The sequence below is a fragment of the Varroa jacobsoni genome, unplaced genomic scaffold, assembly GCF_002532875.2.
Source record: "Varroa jacobsoni isolate VJ856 unplaced genomic scaffold, vjacob_1.0 scaffold_453, whole genome shotgun sequence".
In the NCBI taxonomy this organism is placed as follows: Eukaryota; Metazoa; Arthropoda; class Arachnida; order Mesostigmata; family Varroidae; genus Varroa; species Varroa jacobsoni.
The window spans coordinates 40,375-62,763 of NW_019213355.1; the positions used below are offsets into that span (position 1 = coordinate 40,375).

At 41.4% G+C, this 22,389-nt stretch overlaps 1 protein-coding gene and 1 long non-coding RNA gene across 4 annotated transcripts; both read right to left on the bottom strand.

Annotated features, from left to right (window-relative positions):
- Positions 1-883: 883 nt before the first annotated feature.
- Positions 884-1,960, bottom strand: LOC111260564 (uncharacterized). Its single transcript, XR_002680409.2, has 2 exons — positions 1,748-1,960; positions 884-1,354 (listed from the first exon to the last, which is right to left on the bottom strand). It is a non-coding gene; the product is annotated as an uncharacterized LOC111260564 (long non-coding RNA).
- Positions 1,961-9,240: 7,280 nt separating this feature from the next.
- On the bottom strand, positions 9,241-22,080 carry LOC111260565 (uncharacterized). 3 transcript variants are annotated; one of them, XM_022833439.2, is made up of 7 exons: positions 20,261-22,080; positions 18,168-18,248; positions 14,139-14,424; positions 13,655-13,781; positions 12,703-12,930; positions 11,874-12,088; positions 9,241-9,546 (listed from the first exon to the last, which is right to left on the bottom strand). In XM_022833439.2, the coding sequence occupies exons 1-7, from the start codon at positions 20,261-20,263 to the stop codon at positions 9,524-9,526; spliced, it is 963 nt and encodes a 320-aa protein (XP_022689174.1). In that variant the 5' UTR covers positions 20,264-22,080; the 3' UTR covers positions 9,241-9,523. The 3 variants fall into 3 exon arrangements, with proteins under 3 accessions (XP_022689174.1, XP_022689172.1, XP_022689173.1); XM_022833437.2 differs by lacking the exon at positions 9,241-9,546 and adding an exon at positions 9,588-11,404 and having other exon boundaries at positions 20,261-22,042; XM_022833438.2 differs by lacking the exons at positions 9,241-9,546; positions 18,168-18,248 and adding an exon at positions 9,588-11,404 and having other exon boundaries at positions 20,261-22,038.
- Between the last annotated feature and the right edge of the window lie 309 nt (positions 22,081-22,389).

The window sequence follows — 22,389 nt, forward strand, 5'->3', positions numbered from 1 at the left end:
CAGCGGTAACCGGAGATGAAATCCCTTTGGTTGTGATGGGTGAAACGGAACCTACTACTACACTACTGGGCGAGTGGCAGCTAAGTATCACTGGGCGTCTAATTGAAGGCAGTCTCACTGGCCTTGGCTTTACCGTGGGCATCGTAAGCAGGTCGCTTTAGGTCACAAGGCCTCGTAACGTTTCAAGGGGTCAGACCCTCACTTTGGGTACGTGTTTCAAACGGACAGAGAATACTGCCTCGAATAAAGGTAGCATTGTTAACTATGGCTCCAATCATATTTACCACTGCTACAGCTGTGACCATCACCGTAACTATGGCAATGGCAGCGACGATTCGCGTTGAGTAAAGGGATGTTTTGGAGCTACAGGTCCGTACATTCATTCAATTTGACAGCCCTGGTCAAGTTCGGTTTCAATGTAGGAAACGTGGTGGTTTACGATCAATCCGCAGAAACCTGTGCCCCTGCCTAAACTGGAATAACGAAATTGGTAGAGTTCGCTTCCATTGTGTGATGATTCAATGAAATCGGCGGTACGCATGTCTTTGAAAGCATGAATGTACATATTACTGCGCGCACGTGCACGTCTGTTGAAATCAATAATGTCATGGCAAGGAAGATAGCTCGAACAAAGAGAGAGCGGGCATGCATGGATTAATGAAAGATATTTAGTAGATTCTAGTTTTTCATGAAACGAAGATCGTTAAACAAACAAACTCCTAGGTATAAAGGGGGTAAGCATGCTAGGATTCATGATTAGGTCATTTTATATTTTCGAGGAAACGGAGTATAATGCATGGTAGTCCCAGGAAGCTTTAGCTCTGGCAAAAGTGTACTTTGTCGCAAAATATTTTTTACGTAAAACATAGTTCTAAACGATAACTTAATGTGACTTCGTGCTCATTTATTGATACATTGACTGCTATATTTTATAAAAGCACACATCAAATATTGTCGGATTTCAATATTGCCCTTCGTCTTTTCCTCTAAATACGACTAGCTAACATCAACGTCATTAAACATCAGCCAGGCTCTTAATTAGCAGAATTCCTAGAGTAATTCATCATACTTTAACAACCCAGCGAAACATTAAATTGACAGCTGGTATTTATGGAAGTGGTGTTAGGTTTTTAGACGTATCACTATTGGACTAGAACAAGAAAAGTAGATCAGAATGAGCGTCCCAATTCTCATCGTTCAGATAGTTTATAGACTCGTACATTTCTACATTGGCAAAGTATATCACTGCGATTAAGACCGACGCAACCTTGCCACTAACGATGGAACCGCTATAATCTTTGGAATGGGCTACGAACCAGTGCAGATGTTGTCGAGAATGAAATTAATCGGCTTACTGCAAAAAAAAAAAAAAGAAAATTTTAAATACCAAGCGCTTGCCTTTATTTAATCTCATACAAACAAATTTGCACTAATCAAGCGGCCCGAGCTTAATCTCCTGTCCTTACATCGTTTGCGTAATGTACCTAAAGTCCCCATGTGTTGGGTCTAAAAGAACTTACTGGCTAACGTTTAGTGAATGCATAATAATCATAAGCAATTTTAAGCTCACCGATCAGACGATAGAAGCGTAAAGCTAAACAGCGCGACCAGCAAATCAACTGGTGTCACAACCATAGTTTGTACTGAATAAGTAAAAAAAAGCACTTAATAAATTCAACCGATCTTTCTTCTATATTATAAATACGTAGAGCATGCATATACACAAAAAGTGGGTATGAAATCGTACGTTTTCCGTATGCCTATCCGATTTTCCTCTCGTCTTCTACGTAGCTCCTCTCAAGTGTCCTACGACTTGTCGTCGTCATCTTGTCGAGTGATTGGACTTTTTAGCGAAGTATATTTGTTGCCTGTCGACGGCCGCTGACGTACTGTTATCGTGTGGTTGAGACGTTCCGGTGCACAGGATCAGGCGGGTCGGTGACACTTTTCCTCCCTATGTCAGAATGCAATGCCAACGACAGCGGATTTAGAGAAACAGGGATCGATAGAGAGAGAGAGAGAGATATGAGAGGGAGACAAAGAGGGAGCGCGAGTGAGGGAACGGCGGAACACCTCGACCCTTTCGAGCGCGAACAGACCAATGTCTCGACACGCTGCCCGTCAGCGGGGCTGTTCCTTCCCGAAATACGAATTAATTATGTAGGCTGTGAATGTATGTATTCGGATCAGGCAATACGAAGTAAAGCGAAATGAAATGAAAAAAGCCAGACGGGAGACGAAAGCATCACTATATTATTCAGTGGATGCGTTAAAATGAGTCGATAGGTAGTTGAGTCTCCCGGACCAGAACAGACTTCAATTTATATTCGTGCATGCTTAAACACGCTGATACCTGACTCGCACATACATACACCTATAGCCACATTTGTACGAGCAGCCTTCCACTTGAGCGGAACCGCTGCAGAGGGTACAGCCCAGAACGCAGCAAACCGGCCGAAGTAAAGAACGCGTCACATGTTGAGTAGATGGCGTTTCACTTGGCGGTTGATCAAAACAGAGTCCTTTAGATTCATTCGGTAAAGTTGGCAGTTCGAAAAAACTGGCGGGCAGAAATAACAAAATTAAATAAACACAAGTACATCTAGGAGTGTGTGTAGATTTCGTCTTATAACTATGGGGTCCCTTCCCTCCTGCGTAGGCCGAGTCATCCGACTTTGACTTGATGAATTCAACGAGCAAATTGGTAACAGCGAAGATGGCAAATGTATGCGACTGACAGCACAGACGGCAGAGAACACGCCCGTCGTGAATGCAATGTAACCCAGAATTATGGCCCGGCTGACTTGTTATTGACAAAACTGCTTCAGTGCGGAAGACCAGCTCAGGGCAGATTCTTAGTTACCTGTTTAATTGCGACTTGAGAGATAGAGTACGATCGAGTTCTTAATCATTTGGCCAATCGTTCTTCGTAAAGCTCTCAGTGCATGTTTATCGTTGCGAGTGGGTCACCAGTACAATAACCCGAAACTTACTTATTTGAACTTATCCAACACGAAGCCGGTATTCGTTTCGTTTTCGTGTACTGCATTCTATGTATTCATACTGATGTCCCTTCACAGTACACCCATAAGCGCTCCAGCTAATGAAGTTAGCTAACAACTGCTGAAACGGAGGCCTTCGCGCAGGCCGTAAGAAAAAAGAACAGGTGTAGTATTTTCCACAGATGAATGGAATGTTGTAGGCCTCAGATGCTTTTTGGAGGAACAAAGGGAGTGTTGAAATGAGATTATGCATGAAAAGCGGATGCCGACATAATCCTGTCCTGCGCCAATTAAAATAAAAATTCATCCTGCTCAACGCATGCTATCAAATAGGCCTTGAGGAATTGCAAATTTCTATTAATTGTAAAAATTGGAGGATTTTCAAAATTAGAAACAAGGACAGACTTTAAAAATTGGCGCGTTCGCAAAGCAGCTACTTTGGAGCTGTTTCTTATTATGTAAGAATTAATACAATTGGCGTATATAGCTATTAAGGCCAGTGTCTTATAGTTACACAAGATATTGCCTGTATACGATCCTCTGCAATATCATGCCACACTGTCAATTTACGTGCTTAATAATATCTAGCACAGCAAATCTCTACAATGGCTCCATAGGCAATATCTACTGAGAGCAGTACCGAAATCAGTTCGATCGTTAGCGATGGGTTAACAGCGAGCCCCTTGTTACGATTCATAAATAGTTTGCGGCAATACGGTCGTGGTATCTGGAAATCGCCGGTTACGAATCAATTCCGGTCAGACACGGTGCTGACCACAGTTGCGTCAGGATAATTCGCGAAAAGGCTACTTCGGACGAGAATTTTCTATAGCTGCTGTCAACGGCAGTCTGAGACAGCCAAGCGAACAGCTCTGAAAACCGCCGACAACCTGTTGCACTGTTGAAATTTCACTTTTTCATTATTCGATTCTCTAGTGATTCCCTATACTTTACCAATTTTGAGACGTAGCAACACATGTTTGTTATTAAATCAACAAACACACCAACTTGATAATTGTGGTCGCTTTGTCGTTCGTTCTGCTATACAATCACACACATCGAGGTTCTAGTTAGTGTTTAGACTGGAAGCATTTTTGAGCTATTCATTGTATTACATCGAATATTCAACAATCAAACGAATGTCATAGGGTCACCAAACTAGTGTTATCGTTGTCGCTATATCGATATTGACTAAATTTGGGTTTCATTCATTTTGATAAGTCCGTTGTTATGAGATTCTCATCACGAATCGTACGTCGTTCTTGTCTTGATCAGTTCCTGAGAGTTATTTCGCCTTCGCCTTCACCCCATACCTTATGATAACTTACTTCATCTACTCTGCGAATAGCACGGCAACCTGTACGTACACACGCAGCCGGCTATAATACCACAGCTAAAAGGTTCGGTTGGCGTTTGTTTGATAGCGCGCTTCAACTCGAAGCTGGTGCGATTTCTTTGCTGTTCTGCGTTGTCAACAGGCCACACCCTGGGACCTGGCAGCAGGAGAAGAAGGGAGTAGGCCAGTGATAGCAGTAGTCTTTCGTGCCGAGTCGACAACCACGGACTCTGGTCACGTGACACGATCACATACATCATGAAATTCTCATGGATAAATGCTACACTCGAACACAAATTCATCTCCATTTTCTTCGTTCTCCCTCTCCCCCCTCTCTCCCTCTCTCCCTCTCTCCCTCTCCCTCTCCCTCTGCTGCTTAGATTCTCGGAATGGCTTGCCGTCACGCAGCCCGAATCTCGTGCTAGGACGACGGCAGCGAGAGGAAAAAATACCGTTAGTGTTTTAGGTTCCATTTAACAACTCTAGCTGGTTGCTTCCCGATCGGCACAGATATTTAACTTAGAAAAAAGCTGCTGTTTATTAAAACAAGTAATTTAACAGATATACTTAAAAAATATTTTGGACCGGATGAGTGACACCGTCTCGTTTGTGCTAGCCAAACAGGGTTCCCTTTATCATTTTATCAATAATCATTAATTTGATTGATGTCAAAAAGCATGCAGTACATTATGTGTACATATGTATATATCAAAAACGTATGTCACCCTTTTTTCGTCATGTCGCTATTTGGTTGCTTGCTCATTCACCTGTCACAGCATCGACCACTCGTGCCAAAATGCTCGATCGTGTCACCCTCACAATTAACGCTTTTTCCGGCATTTCACTAGTCCCATTGGAGCGGCGAAGGCACAGCCATAACGTTCACGCGGATATGCCCGGCTTCTGGACATTTCAAAAGCTTTTAAACATCTTAATTTTAGAAAATTATAACTTATTCATGCTTCATTACTTGACTTAGTAACATCTGTTGGTAATTGTCAACTAGCATAATGAAAGGACGGAAATAAAATGAAAGGCAGTGTTTCCCTAATAAGCTCATGTCAAGTCGATGTAGCACTGCCCATATAATTGCTTACCTAACAAAATTATATCGGCTGAACTTTTCATAAATCCTTCATATCTAAAATAATCATTATATTTTTACTACTAAAAATACTCTATCTACGCGGTTTTCAAACATCTCGGTATATATCCGTAGGCGAAAATTCGACAGGTCGTTTTATGCGTAATATAAACACTGGACAGGTTTTTAGCTAAGTATCCTTCTTAAGGACGAAGTACGGTTACTATACACGGAAGCAATACGTTAGGAAATGAATCGAACCTTATCCAGTTGCATGAAAAATAGGATCGAATAGTTCCTAAAAATGGGGTTAGTTCAAAAAAACGCCGACTATAGATAATTTATAATGCCACTCTCAGCGTAACGTGACATTGCTTTCTAATCACGGAATGGAAATAGCTTATTGCTTAAATGTACAATTTAAGCACGAAGCTACGAACACAAGACGCCACATAGCACATTTCTTGTATTCGATAGGCCGTCTTAGAATTCTACCAGCGACTCTTTGTGTCACTAGTGACTGCGTATAGTTTCAGGTCATCAAAACGTGACACGCTATGTGCTATTGTAGTAATACCCAATACAATAAAAGGATAAGCCACCTAGGACCCAGATGGGTTAGGAACGGCGTTTAATCGTAAAGTCCAATGCTTTAATGAGTGGACGCAGTCAATGTATAGGTCTGCACAATATTTACAACAAGAAAACAAGGCTCTCACAACTGATCCCAGCGTGCGTCCATGAATAACGTTCGGTTTAAACAGAAAACGCTCATTATTAAGACTATTCATAGCATATTTCATTTAAACGTAATGATCTTATTATAACTCGCCTATGTGAAGATAACTTGAATTTCACTGCAAATATAAGTCTTTACATTCGAAATTCTGCTGAAAGCTTCTATTCTAATTCAACATTCGAACATAGTGTTTCTAATGAACCAGAGATAAATAGATCCCAATATTTTTAAAGCACGAGAAGCTGTATAAAAGCGAAGAAATCGATATTTTTTAGCAATAGGTTAGAATGGTTCACACTTTGTCTGAACAAGGATCTATAATCATTAAAGACATTTATAATTAGCGTATGCATATTATATGGATCACGTTAGTTTTTACGTGTGAGCTTCACTAAGCCTACGTGAGCACATTCAACAAAAATGCTCCGAAGATTTCACCTCAAATAAATCTTATCTAATAAATTTATAATTTTTATAGGAAACAGAAAATGCTTCAACTACGCTAATGTTTGCTATCACAAACAATGTCCCACAGTATTCTCATAACCTTTTACGTTACATTGCGACCGCGATAAGTCAAATATTTATAGTTTTCAGCTTTTACATTCATTTAGAACGCATGTACCCCAATACCACGAACAACACCCCTGGCTATTGCACGGGAAGTAATAATTCGAAATTCTGCAAAATCAATCACCCATCATATCCATCGCTCTATAACTATCTACTACTTGACAATCTGTGTTATTGAATCGTTTCACAAAAAAATACGGATACCGCCGGTAATCTTAGCCTATTTTTGCCAAAAAAAAACTTTGATCAAATCAATAAGCAGCTAATCAAGTGAATCATGAGTTATTACAGTCAACTAACTAGAATGTTTGTATAGGCGCAATCAACGAGATGCAGGTGATCAGCAGGTCATAAAGCAAAAAGGTTTAGAAAAATAAAATAATTTTAATAATTGTTAATCTAAGCTTTGAAAATCACTTGCTTGCGTTTAATATAGCGAGAAAGATCGGGCTATAAGAAATAGGGGCTATATAGGCCACTCCGCTCTTTTTTTTCTAGCAAGAGAATGAATTTTTATACCAATATTGGCATTTTACGAAATACACACAGCTAAGAATATTAGCGGGTTTCGCGTACTTAGGTTTTTTCTGCGACCAGATTATAAAAAAGTGCATTTGTATAAGATTGACAGCCAAGCATTTTTGCACATCTAATTAGATGTGTAATAGGTAATAGATAGTAGGAAGAATAAAATAACCACATCATTTTTCAACCAAAATTTTGCCTGCCCTAAAGCTATACGTCGAACTGCAACCTGTTACGTTTCATAAAAATCACTACGTCGAATTATACTGCACGATTATCCTAGGAGTTGTACGAACATATGAATCGGTAGTATTTTAAGCTGGCACGAAACAAAATACCGTAGATTAGTTATTACAATTGTTTTTCGAAAAAGTATGTCAATAGTTTGTTTCAGATTGCTTAGTAATTGTATTTCTATCTACCAATTCATAATGTACCCTCCGAAGTCGTCCCCGCCGTATGTTTATACCACAGTTTTTTTAGGTCCTCAAAACACTTTTCGAATCGAGATAGCCCTTAACCCGGTCCACGAACTTTCTTCCAACTACTTTATCGTGTCGGAACGCTTAGTCCTAGGACTTTTAATTAGTTTTGGCAATCGGAAGAACCCGCAGGAGGCTATGTTCGATGAACAGGTCGAATAAGTCAACACACACATATTGGTGCGTTGTCGTGATAAACAATCCAGGACTTGCTGTGTTGCTGTTCTGAGCCGTTGTCTCGGATAGACTGGAATAGAACTTTAAGAAGAGTGTTTCTTGATTGTACACCTCGGTAACTGTGGAACCGGACGGCATCAACTCATGCTGAACGATCTACTTCCAGGACGAATCGGGTTCTCGATATGCTCATGTTCGTATTCGAAACGTTCGAGCTACCTGTTTAATTAAGCTTCATCTATGGCTGGCTTCCGTAGGTTTTCTGCAACACCTGACGAGTGTTTGTGTAGTTCATTTTGTTATTTACACAAGACGCGCGTTGCTCCAATTAAAAAAACCGCAGGATGCTTAGCACATCGATATACCTGATTCCGGCGGAAAGCTCGAGATTGTATTGTATTATTGTGAAATTGCACCCGTGTCCAACAATACAACTCCTGCACTTTTGCCGAAGCAAATGTAAATAAAAAGGGATCAATGAGTAGCGCGAAAATTCAAACGACTCACTCATTTTTGAACAAAGAATTACAAAGGGAGCAGAAGAATCAAGCTGTTTCAAAGCTGTATACTAAATTAAGACGCCGTATTTTTTTTTGTGCTTATGTGCCACGTTCCTAAGGTTGTTCATAAACGAAATTATGTCGTCGATACTATAATAAAGTACCGTCGCAGAAAACTACTATGGTCGATATAACTCGTACGCCTTATCCTCTTGATCAGCTCCGAATCGTAAGCGCAAAACAATTGCCTCAGATTCTAAATCTGTTAAAGATTCAAACATCATACTTCTTAAATTTCGACAGACTTGTAGTTTTCTGTATTCTTGTTTGTTTCTCTGAGTTCACTAGGCGAATTTATTTAATAGAACAGTGAAATAATAGGGTATATATATATATATATATATATATAATCCGCCGTATAACCAGATTACTAGCATTATTACAAGGACCGTTCTTAAGTACGCGTGCGAGATATTAATCTGGTCTTGCACACAGTTGATAAATGTATCAGAAAAAAACAATAAACAATAGGCTTAATTCATAATGTTATGTCTTTTTTAACTGATACATTGACAATTGTTAGATTGAAAGGACGAAAGAAACTAGCTAGACGGATATTTAAAAGATCAAAACTGAGTAACAGAATAGGCCACACAGCTTGGCAATTAAGTCATATAACTTATTAGTTGATGGGGTGCCATATCACCTTCGCGCCAACAGGGAACTATGATTGACTGACTGATTGATTGGATGCCTTGGAGCTGATAATTCGCCCACTTCATAAACTACTCATTTTTCGCTCATATATAGATATACAGTAAATAACAAGAGATTATCTGTTTCCTTTTATTATGTTTTGTACGACTCGAACTCATCGAGAAAAACTTTTGTCACAGCTGGAACCCACATAGGCCTAAAAATCAAGACTTTAAAGTTACAAATGTCTGTTTTCGGTGGACTCACTCAGAAGTTCTATGTCGTCTTCTCAGCTCAATCTTGAACGAACTCAATAAGTTCGTGTTGACTCCCCTCAATAAATTATCAAACTACGAATCTAGATCCTAATTATGATTTATGTTCAAAAGAATACAAAGTACACCCCGATTCATCGAAACGTTGATCCGTCACCTGAAATAGAAAACCGCTACTTTAAAAAGGATTCAAATATATACAGTGGAACAGGTCTCACGTGGCTCTTTCAGAACCTTTATTGAACGGTTCCGCATTTCACTGCAATAATTGGTTATTTCGTATTATTTCAAAACGGATGCTTTGCAACCTGCAAATGACTTTTTCATCCTTAGACGACCTTGCCCCATCGTATATATCCCCACAAAAAATGGTAGTACTTTTTTTGTTACTTGTAGATCTTCATTTTATTATCAATTATACGTAATGCACTAATGTCGTCGATCGTTTTCATTTATGTAAGGAAGAAATCGTGCAAATGTTTGCTATACAATAAATATTTTACAGATCTCGCCTTCAAAATTACATACGAGCCTCATTTCCCGACACTTCGGTTCATCACCTACAGTATTATATAGGTATATGCAATGCAGTTTGTTTTTGCCGTAATCGGCGTACCTTTAATATCCGCATTTGTTCAAAAGCTTGCTTGTAATACTCCAGCTATATTTCTCAAATACCTTTTGTTGGTACAAGCTCGCGCCGAACACCAAGATCAGTTCACATTCTGCGACTCATAGATACACAGCATCTGCCTGAGCGTGTTATACGTAACGTTTCGATCGAGAAATCATCACACACGACATTTGTCCTACATATATGTTTGCCGCTCTATTGCAATACCTATTGATTAATCAATTCATCGTAAATAAGCACAACCAATTGTGAAGTGTTTCTTCTTGACGCCGTGGTTCTGTGCGTTCGAGTCACCGACAGGTTTCTTAGTAGAGTAATCCGTCTATTCTATTTTGTACCGCGTTAGACGACACTACATAGCTCAGCAATATCACCAGCTTTCTGCTGTTTTAGTGGCCTATAGCCCGCTATTATATATTTTAATGAGCTTAATCCAATTGATGCCATGCGTATTAGCAATAGATCATTGAAAACATTCATATATGGTCGAATGACATTTTTTCTTTTTTACGGCTAAGAAGTCCCACGATATTCCTTCCTGTCCACGAGAACTATCTGCCAGTATCTCGTCGAATACAAAAAGACGCCAAAATAGATGCCTCTTGCCAGTCACTTATTAGCCCAACCTTCCATAGCAGCGATCGATCACATACGACACACGTTCATCGCTAAACGTACCGAGTATAACCGATCATAAATATAAGCATTGTTTTATTAGAATAGTTACTGCCGTGTTACAGCGATGCCTATTTGCTAACGGCTTGTTCGGTACTCTCGCTTGATTCCGATGAAGAGGACGACTGCGATGAAAGCGAATGCGAGACGGAGTGCCCACTTGTTTGTATCGAAGACGTGACAATTTGCGTCGGCGCACCTCCCAGCGCATCACTTATGTGGTGGTTTTTAGTCTTAACGGCATCAAGAGTCGAGACTGGGGTAATTGTAGTTTTTATTGCGCCCAGGGATTGATACTGCTGCTGGCCTGGGGCGGCTACGGAATGAAAAGACGACGGCTGGTTTTCGGGCGTTTCCATTGTTGAGCTGGAAGAAGCTTTCAACGACTTCGATGATTTAGCTGGGTGGGACGAGCCAATGGGGCTGGCTTTTGCGGTAAAACCGTTGGTGCCGTATAGAGAGGAGAACTGTGTCTTATCGAAAGATGGTCCTGGGGCAGACGCGGCGGAGGGGTAGAAAGCACCCCCGGAGCTGGAAGGTCGACTGACGGGCGATGCCCCACTGACTGGACTCGAGGATACTGAGGTGGCAGGCATAGGCAGAATTGAGGCCTTTTGTATTGAAGAAACCAACGAGCTAGCTGATGTCTGGTAACTGGTTAGTTTTGGCGTTACTGGTGATGATCCGATGCTTGACTTAACCGGACCTTCGATTTTAAATGTTAACGTAACAGTCAACGCAAAGTACACATAGAAGAAGAATGAGAAAGAAAATCAAGATTTAAATGCATATTGCAGGATTGCTCTCTATACATGCAGGATTCTGCAGGCTGCGTTCTATATAGTGATAGTTAATTCTGCAGTTCAACAGGAACGCTATTGCTGTCCTACTTTAAACGAACAGGCATACCACAATCGTAACTTCAGTATTTGCAGAAATCGTTTGGAGCGATCCATTTATGGCTAGAGTATCTCCAGTGAATAATGTTTATACACAGAACGGACTCATCGAGATGCCACCACATCAATTTCAAGAGTAATTCTGTTTATGCATCATATGTCTGGGCACAACTGTATCTTGTATATGCACAGACTAAAGCATCCTGATGGCCATATCCTGACAGAGAAGAAAGAGGTAAGCTATATGTATACATCTATTTACTTTTCTATACTAACCACTCGCCGCTGGGTAAGTTCCTCCGGAAGGTTGTGGGCTGTACGCTCCTGCATTGCCGGGGTAAATCTTTGACGAAAAGCCGTGGGCATGCGCCGATCCTCCGTGATACCCATTGGGGGGGCTAAATGGACTAGCCGATGCTCCAGTTGCACCGGGAATACCGTATGGCGAAGGACCTCCTTGATAGAAAGCAGGCGACGCCGCTGTGGAACGCCTGATTAGACGTCACAGAAAAGAAAGTACAGATAACATGGTAGCTGTCCAGCAAACATATGTATTAACATTGAATTTTGTTATGCCAAATAAAAACGAATATGCAAAAACCATCCCTATACATTTTACAAAATTCTACAGCGATTGAGGCTTCTTTTTCCATTAAAGAGCCTTTGAAAGCAAATCACCCACAAAGACAATTTTCGTTCGTACACTAAAAAATTTTTAAAGATCCAAATCTTATATACACAGACAGTCGTTTCTTCCAACTAGATATTATCAGCGAAACACTCTAAAGATAAAGTTTTCTAGTTGATTTCATACGTAACGACATTTTCCAACAGCTGTGTTACTCCTATAGGCTACCAAAAGCATATATATATATATATATAATGCATAGAACAGTGAGAAGGAAGGGTACATAGCGGTGAAAGATACTAAAACATAGATCAAGTGTGTGGAAGGATGACGAGACGAAGTCCATATGAAAGAGTCCACACTGAACTAAAGAGAACATAGAAATGCAAAACGACGATAGGGAAACCTTCGAAACCGTCGAGAGGCAAGAAAAATTTGTTGATGTGAAACAGGAAACAAGCGAGACGTAGTGTGTACCTGAAAAACAACGAGTTCATGAAACTTCTGAAGCGTGTAGAAATGGAGTTCTTGTTGCCAGCAGGAGACGGCGGCAGATGTACACCCGCTGGCGCGGAACCTGACGCTAGATAGGCGTCGTGAAACTGCGTTACACTTCCTCCGGGGAATTGGGCTCCGCCAAATTGGCCGAGCAGACCGTTCGTTCCATAACCAAGTCCGCTTCTGCTTATTGGCCCACTAGCCGAGCTAAAAAGTAAAAGAGCGGTCTTTCGTTCTAGTCGGTCGTAGCTATAAAGGTGGTAGTAGACGATTGAGTAAATGTTTTTGCAAATTTAATATCGATTCCGTAAATAAGAAAAAAAACTTTTGAGTATTTTGAGGAAATGTATAAGTGGCAATAATATTTTTACATAAATAAAAATACACCGATACCTTCGTAAGCCAATTGGCTATCCTGGGCTCATGCTGCACTTCGGGGATTAACTAGCCAAAGGCTTCGAATCGCAGTATCGCGAGCCGATATTGCTTACCATTCATGTTTTAATTCTCTCAGTCATAGAATTTGATGAGGCTGTTGTGATATATATTTAATACACTAGTGTATGCATCTAAAATGTACTTTATTTATTAACATGAAGACCGTAAGATTGAAACTCAGCGGGGCATATGCTCACCGAGGGGCTTGAATAAGCCGGTTCTAGTTTTGAAGCTTAGTTAAATTTTAAAACAATGTAAGTACAGTGCTCCTGTAATATCTACCTTTAACAAGGTTTCATAAGGCTTTCGCTAGGGAAGTATCTGAAAAAAATAGGTTAGTTGTCATGTGATAATGAGGTATTTGATTATTTATAAAGGCTGAGATGTCTGCTCACGTAAATAAAGCCTCATTAGGTCAAGGTAATTTTTTTATAAAGCTTACGTAGTTAGCACAACTACATTAATGCAGGATAATCCCAAATGTCATACTTACGGTGCAAGGACTCCCGATCGAGACAAAAGTTGGCTCTGTTGAACAGCTCTTCGGAAAGCCAAAATATCGGCAACACTAAGTTGGGGAACTGAGCCCACCTCGGCTGACGGGGTGACTGAAGCGATTCCTTTTAAAGAATGTAAGAATAATACTATACAAATGAGCCATTACGGAAATGAGCTTCGCGACGCAAAATACGTTTCATCATAATTCTTCGAACGTAATCAGAACTGTCAATAGAAGTATAGTAATAGGTATATGTAAGATATTATCAGCCCTTGACAAGGTATCCTTTCTGGAGTGGCTCACCTACCACCCTTCACTTTCATTATATAGAATGAACATTTCAGATACGCGCATTATCTATGGAAGCAAAATTCATTATTCCAGCATTGACATATAAAATATAAACAACGAGTTTGACTACGTGAATCTATTATTGATCTCTGATTAAGTCCTTTAAGCCAATCGGAAGACAACTTACTACGTTTGTGCTGGACATTTTTACCAGTTACAGATTGCTGTACGGGATATTGGCTTTGCACAGAACGTGCTGAGATTACGCCTGTCAGGGGCATAGCGTACTGTTGACTTTGAGTGGGGGTCTGTAGAGACGCCGAAAGCGGCAATGAAGGCCCCATTTGCTTAACAACAGGTGTGGCGGCAGGTGATGAAACAATGGGCGTCAACTGAGATGAAGCTGAGGTTTTTCCGGTCGCAAATACAGCCAATGGCCAAACTAAGACCAGCGATACAACCATCTGCGACTTCTGCAATCGTATGAGAAAACAGAGTTGGTTAACTAGGTTTGTGATTTTTATAAAGGCTTCATGACGAAGGACTAATTTTGCTCTCGAAAACGGTACCAACCAATGACGTCGTCTTGAAGAGTTCATTTTCAAATATTTTCTAGGTATCTATTTGGCATTTTTAGCATCGGATTTTGTCAAAAGTGCTATCGATTTTTATAGAATCCAAAGAACTCGCTTGAGCGGGCATCCACTTTCAGGTATACCCGTGTTTCAGTTCTTAGGGAGAACAAGATCTTCACCTCATAGAGCGACTGACAACTCTAGGTCGGCATAGGGTAATACTGAAATGGTATGACAAATCGGGTTAACACTTGTGATATTCAGATAAAAACATGAAATAGCGAACGGCCTATTTATATCATTCGCCGTAGGACTCAATGCTAAAACGTTTAAAGGGCAACTGTGTCAGGATCCTTCGTGTCGCATCATATTGCCGTGCAACATCGTATGCAATGTAAACAGTGGAATTGGGAATGCTTTAAAAAGGCCGCTTAAAAACTAATTCGTAAAGACAATATCGAAATATATTGACATAGACCATTACGTAAGTGTTCGATAGTATGAATTACATCCTCTTGAGCATTATTAGTTGTGTGTGAGTTGAGACCCGAAGATTCGTACGAGAATGGCGAGGTGTCTGAACAATTCGTTGTCTATACCTTGATCTAGATTGCATCACAATCTCTAAATAGCGGTATTTGACTATTATTTATATGTGTATTAGCAATGCTAGGTGGCTCGTCTGGGGAGAGGTTTACTAACCACTGTATTTAGAATAGAAGATCAGAGTAAATGCTTTTTTAGCTTTACTTCTTGTCATGGAGCTCCCGAACTTTTTTCGCATTGATCAACCCAGCATCATAGGAGCACAAGGAAAGAGGTTTAACCGACTATTCTCTATCAGGACAACGCAATGTTCAACGATTACCTGACGTTACGTGTATTTATCGTAACTGTAGTACCAACGAGAGCATTACTGTTTCTCCTAAAAGATGCCTACACGTTACTCTATAGAAGGCGGCAAACAACCATCACATATAAGTATAGCAAGGGTAATAACTTGATTAGGCATAAATTCGTCAGCTGTTTTCCTTAACGGGGCAGATGAATTAACTGGGCAACGTTTATTATGTTCTTGTTGTTTGTTATTAGCAAAAACAGTCATTTCGAGTTGTAGCTTTTCATAAACTTATCGCTATACGAGTGGTGAAAGAGTACCGACTCCGTTTGATCTTATCCAGCTGCTAGCCACCCCAAAATATATCTCTGTTATCGGTTTTTCCGTCTTTTTTTTCTATTTTTTTTTATCGCCTAGCCGCTGCGTCTCTTTTTTTCCCTTTCCACTTTTGCCTGACTACCCCCTCTCTATATACATTGCCGAAGAGTCAATGTGATCATCGGTGAGTTCAGCCATGCGTGTGTGAGTGCGCGTGTGCGTGAGCGTCTGCATGTACTTGCCGACATCTAGACAGGGTTTTTCTTATTATTCCTTAGCGGCGTGCGTGTTCTCGATCCGACGATGTCGTCTCCGAAGCAGTTATAACTACTACGACTGCGGTGACGAAGTAATCGACGTCGTGTCGCGCGTTACCCCGCAATGGTAGTAGTGTGCTCCTGTAGTTAGGGGACGCCGTTAGGAGTGATAGGGGACATTACCCCGCCACAGCCGTCGTCCACAGCTAGAAGACCACGGCCACTCCTTCCCTAAACTATGCATTAACGACAGCAACCGCCGGCCAAAACTAGAATCGGGGGAGTTTCAATAGCAACGCTCATTCCCGCCAAAGGGCCCTTCCGATGCCGTATCATCGGTTGGTAACTGCAAAGGCAGGCTTCATTTCGTCACCTGTATCCGCTGCTGTTTCTACTACTGCTGAAACTAATTTTAACGTAGTAGCATCAACAACAGTAGCAATCATGCCATTGGCATCAGTGACGTTCGCGGGTTTAGCGCAGCAGCGGCACTACCAAGAGCACCGGATCCCTAGCTAGCGGCACCTCTGCTTTACCGTCTTGAAATCTTAAGGTACACCATTACGAAGAATCAAATGAGGACCGAACGCTGGACCTATGCTGTGAAGCGTGCTGTTTTTTTGATTGGCGAATATCAGCCAGGCCACCGTCGATAGACCACAGCGGAGTGGAACCGAATGAGTCGCTACTGTCCTGCCGTTGTTCCGATGGCCATCTAAGCGACCAGACGATCAGAGCACCATAAAAGCAGCTGCTACGGTATGAACACAGTGAATATACAAGTTATTTGCAGAAGCAGGAGGTACTTCTGTCACCACTGTTTTTCTTCAAAAATCATTCACACTTATGCTGACACCGTCGGGACGGAAATGCTTCCGGAAGATCGCTGTGATTGTTATTCGTTCCGCTAGCGCCGCCACTGATGCGGCTGGGCTTTCCAATAATAAGTTAGTTGAAAAAATGTATGCATTAAAATGCCAAAAAGCCAACACGCTACTCCGGCTACAGCCAATCCCGCGCCTTTCTAGCTAACCACTAAAAATGAAGAATAAAGAAACATGGAACACCAGGCTGGCAATGACAGCAGCAGACTTTGCCATTTGTCGATTTGACAGCATACGGACGACGCGACTAAAAAAAGATCAACGAAAGCAAAATATGAAAAGAAGCCCGAAAATTAAAAAAAAATTCGCATGCTACGAGGTGCCAATTCTACGATTGCAGCAGCGTTGGTGGCAGACAAATGGTCCCGCAGCCATCTTTATCATTTGTCGAGCTGCTGACGTGACGCCGATTGAACGGACGCTATAGTTACACGACCCGCAAGTCCCCTCTATTCAACCTCTACTCGGAATCTTAATGCCTGCCTGAGTGCCGTCTCGTAATTAATACCAATTCTCTGTCTCTCGTCATTCCCTCAAGGCGATCAACAGGTTGATTGGTCGCTCGCTGGTTCAATCAGTCACTCATAATCAACACAAAATTTCTAGCTGCCGCTGCTACTATCGAACCCATAACAAAATGTCATGACGATTTGGATAAGTCTGGACTCGAACGACGCTACAACTGTTATGTGAGTCCTGCCACTAGTCTGCCACGAATCCTATGGATGAAATAATTTTTGTCTGTAAAAGAAACAGATGGCGAGGATTTTTGGCGTACGCCCGTCTCCCATTCGAAATGGTAAGATAAACGATCTAGATAGAATTGGCGGCCCAACTGTTGACGGTTTAAGGGATCTTCAGTGACCCATTCTGGTTCATTTACTAAACGAATATAGTTAAAACTGTTATTATTATTATTATTTGTGCATTGAAATGATGAAATCGGCAACATTGCAACTGCGGAAAAAAGACGAAGAGGAAACCAAAAGAGCCTGATGCGCATAGGGTATTTTCACAACGTACATCATAGGCGAACCGCCAGCTTTTAGCAAAGAAATATTATTCATAAGAATATAGCATTCCTTTTACTAATTTCTCCCCATTTTTTAGAAGTTAATTTTGCGTGTCAACCAAAGAACCGGTGAAGCCACCCAACCTTATACGGACAGAGAGCAATACCAGCTATTTTTATAGCAGCTAGTGTCGCGTCGTCGGCGTCTGATTGTCAGGAGGAGGCATATCACCATTTTATTGCTCCCCACCCCTTCAAGGATTAGACTAAACAAAGAACGGGCAGTGGAACGGCATTCTCAAATACAAATCATTGCAAAAACTCTTACTCACGTACGAACTACGAACCGGTAGCGTGTTTTCCACGCCGCTAACGACCGCATCTGCTGGAAGCCATCTTCCGTGAAATTCGTACTGTAATAAGCATTCGATTAATTTAATAGGTGATAATACAGGTTTATTTTAGATTTAAGTTCTTTGGGCTACTCGTAAAGATGCAGTATTGGGAAGTGTATTTCGCAGAACTGGAGCACTGGCTATAGTTAAAGGTAGTAGACTGTTCGGATCTATTTTTCGGCCCGCACTTATTTTCGTTATTGACTCAAGCCGCTTTCAGAGCTTAGTGTTTCAACTAGTACCCATACGACATTAAGCTGTGGTTATAGAACACGCTCTGATGATTTTGTCTGTTGTGAAATTTTACTATTTTTTTTAGTCGTCTATTCGTTCTAAGCGAAATTGATGCCTGGTGTCAATAACCCACAGAAGAGAGGGGGCATTTCTAGTATTAACCTGCCCGTTTACTTGATTGACTACTGCAGTTCCACTAGGCCGAAATAGGCCAAGCTGCAACCTAAGACTTTAGGCTCTTCTTGTTCCGCTTTCAATCAATGGTCCTAAGCTCTGACGTTGCAACGTGCAGGGTACAAGTAGCAGGCAGTAAGATGACCATAACTAAGGCCGAGTAAATCATCCTATTAGTCAATGTAGGGGCAGTAAAGAAATGCGTTTAAATGATGAGAAAGCTTAGTTAAGATACCCACATGTGCGGTGCACGTTATAAAAGAAAAGGTAACATCTACGCAATGACACACACAAACGATAAACACAGGTACGTTACATTGAGTGACACGCAGTAGTTGTAGCACGCAGGATACAGGCTCAATCTTCACAAAAAAGACGGGTTGCGTTTACTTTTTTCGAAATCGCATGGCTTCCTTTAATCAATGAAGTTTCTGGCATTTTTCTAAGGGCCACTTGATTTTGGACAACCGATTTTAGATGCAACTCAGCTCAAAATAGACATACAGCAAGTTTTAATTTTATGCGGTATCCATTCGCTTCTTATATATTTCTGTTCATGTAAAACCTGAGACATTAATAGCTACCTAACGATATTGTGAAGTTACAGTAGGTGAAGAAGACGATATCGGGTCATAACTACGCAATCAAAGCTTTCGCATTCTGCCGAGGCGTGATTACAGCTATCTGTTTCAGGGCATTAAGTCAGCGAGAATTTAAACATGTAACGTATACTATCGTTAGCATCTAGCTGGTTGAAGGATAGAAAGCACTTATATCTGAATCTATTCCCAGCAATATCTCTATGAAGTCACTTATAAGCGTCGAGTCCGAGATCAATCGGTCTTCAGTCATCTTCATATTGTAGACATGGAAAGGCTCGAACATGTCGTAAGTCATTTGGAGTGTTTAACTGATCTCTAATATGGTGCGTATGGTTGCTGTTGAGATAGCGAATGGTGCGCACCAGAGTGGGAAATTAGTTCAAATACTTTTCTGTGACATTAGACGTGTAGCTCTGAAGAATCTATAGGCTTTCCTATGCATCACGTACATTAGCACTAGCCAAACAGAAGACGCTAGATGCGGAACTACACAAATGCTAAGCCCCCTGTGCCTGCTGTTGAAACCTGACGTTTTGTGCTCATATCAGAGAACTAGCATTCATTAGTTTGTCGGTTTCAGGCAAGAATTATAGAAAACTGCAGAAACCAGTAGGTATAGAGTACGGTATTCACGATATGTGTTAAATGCGTATCCTACAATACCTAATGGTTTAATGATCAAAGGACCTTCCTCTTTGTCAGAATCGAAGTGTCCTCATTAGTGTTACGAACATTTTGTTGTGAAACCCATAGAATGTCTTGTAAAATCATCAATGGGACTCCTTAGAAGGTCAAACCTTCAGTTGAAAGATACTAGGAATCGGGACCTACCTCGCCGACAACACCGGTGCTACACAATTTATGTGGATATAGTTAATCTTCTTTGTATACTACAGAAGAAGGCATATTTAAACTTAACAATCTAACAAAGTGTTTTGATGCAGTAAACTTTCGCGCCGCGAAAGAAAGGTGATTGACCATAGTAATTTCTGATGCTTTGTTGTTTCACTTAATACTCACCATTGTGACAGATTTTTGCCTTCGATATTTTCTAGTTGCACCGACCAACTTCACACGTCAGATACGTGGCCGACGAGGTCACAACCGATTTCGTCTTGGTGAGCAGCTACAATAGGCTTGTGTTCAATGTAATTGGCACCCACAGGCAATGAAGGCAAAGAACGGACACGAGATCAGTTTCAACAAGCCGTTGCTATCACTTGTTTAACTTTAGTTTATCTGGCCTTGCAGTGAATCACCGATCGCTATTTCACTTTAGCGGTAAATGCCGCTTAGATAGTGTCTCTGTATTACGGTAGCACTATTCCGCAACAGCGTAACCAATTGAGTAACTTTGGCAGGAGAACATGCACAAATTGAGCTTCACAATACCACAAACCTGGCTGCAGGTAGCTGGCTTATTATCGTATACTTTATCGCACGACGCTGTAATACTGATTTGCGCAACGCGTACCTAACGATGCTGAATTACCGTTGAATGATCGAAACTGATGAAACGCAGATTTCGACTCGGTAAGTTAAAAGCCTCACGTGGAGTCTGTCTTCACGTGACCGTTGTCTGTTTCCGCTTCAGTCGTCTTATGGCATCTATCAATTTGCAGAGCGTTCGTTTTTCCGCCTGCCTCCGAAAATTCTCTGCCAGTCCAGCAAAGCAGGCCACCGTCACGCGTCAAGGCTAGTAACAAACTAAGCTAACTAACGGTTGTTTGCTGGAGCAATTCTGCTCGTTCTGCAGCTACTAGTGCTGCTATGGCCGGTTGAAGATCGTGGCCCAGTGGCCGAATGCGCGCGGAGGCGATGGTAGCGCCCCGCAAGGGAACCAGCCGGTCAGAGACAACGAAGCGTCGACGACGACAAAGAAGAGACGACATACGAGCAGAAGTAAAGAAGATCCTCTCGACTGGCTGTGGCTGAACGCTGATGAGCGCTGGTGGTAGTCGGTGCAGGTAAGCAAGAATCAGCGAGCATGCCAGCAGTAGTTCGACAGTTTGGGTCAGTAACGACTTTGTGAGCATCGACGCTGTGGACCGGCGTTGGCGAGAGTTAGCACCGCCACCACCGTCAACGGCATCGATTGCAGCGGTGCCGCTAGCGACGACGCGAGTATGAGAACCATAGGAAAACAGGACCAACAATGTTCTTCTCACAAAATGGTCCACGAAAGTGTTTTCCTTGCCCTGTTGCTGCTGCTGGTGCTGCTACGGAAGTATGGACTCAGCGGTGGCACAAATGACTGGAACGGCAGTAATAGTCGCTACGAAAGGCGTGTGGCAGATCTGCGCGGCAATGCATCATGATTTTGGGCGAGAACTAAACGACCTCGGACTCCAATCCAGGTTCATCGTCGGCCAAAACAGTGACAGCTTTGCGCCGCCAATTGCGGTCTGGACTAACAGAGCTCGAGTTAATAGACTTGATTTGGATTAAGAGTATACGTATGCATAATGTGCTTGTGTACAGCAAAGCTGTAATGAGCTAGAACCAAAAATTGTGAGCAAAACTTGGTAGTACGCTCGTCTTAATCAAGTCGAAATCAACTAACTTGAAATTCAAAGGAAACGCCCGAAGGTTGGCTTCGAAATAAGTTCTTGTGTTGTTCTCAACACAATGGCCCTTTTCGAGTCACTAAGTGCTCATATTTAGGCAGCTCGATTGTTGTGATACGATTCTTCATTAGACGACAGGTGCCTGCAAAGAACGATCCACATCAAAACACCGAGATTTTTCCTAAACTTTGTTTATCAAGAATTAGTGTCGATTCTCAATTGCATAGTTTCTACATATCTGAATAATCGTAATAAATAAATATTAAATCCAACTATCCGATCAGTAGTCGAAAAAAACGATTCTAATTATATGATGACTACGTTGGTCATTTTACTGTATAAAAGTAAGAATTTCTTATTGACGTAGGTTTGTTTTAAGTCACATTTACGATGAAGATGAAGATGAAGACTGGTACTTTCTTGAACTGCTCCTTTCTCTACAGCCATTTATTGATTTTTTAATCATTGCTAAAACTGCAGGGGGCAAGGTCTTTTTAGTTTTTTCTTCTGTACCTTCTGTTCTGGAATCTTCTAGTTCTTCTCAAGTAAATTGAGTGGCACATAATTTAACAAAACAGAATT

What these genes read in the sequence shown, in the direction of transcription:
- LOC111260565 (XM_022833437.2), bottom strand. An exon ending in TACCGGTTCGTAGTTCGTAC is followed by an intron (nt 14,425 to 18,167) that starts GTGAGTAAGAGT and finishes ATACGATTGCAG; the next exon opens with AAGTCGCAGATGGTTGTATC. An exon ending in AACTTACCCAGCGGCGAGTG is followed by an intron (nt 11,405 to 11,873) that starts GTTAGTATAGAA and finishes TTAAAATCGAAG; the next exon opens with GTCCGGTTAAGTCAAGCATC.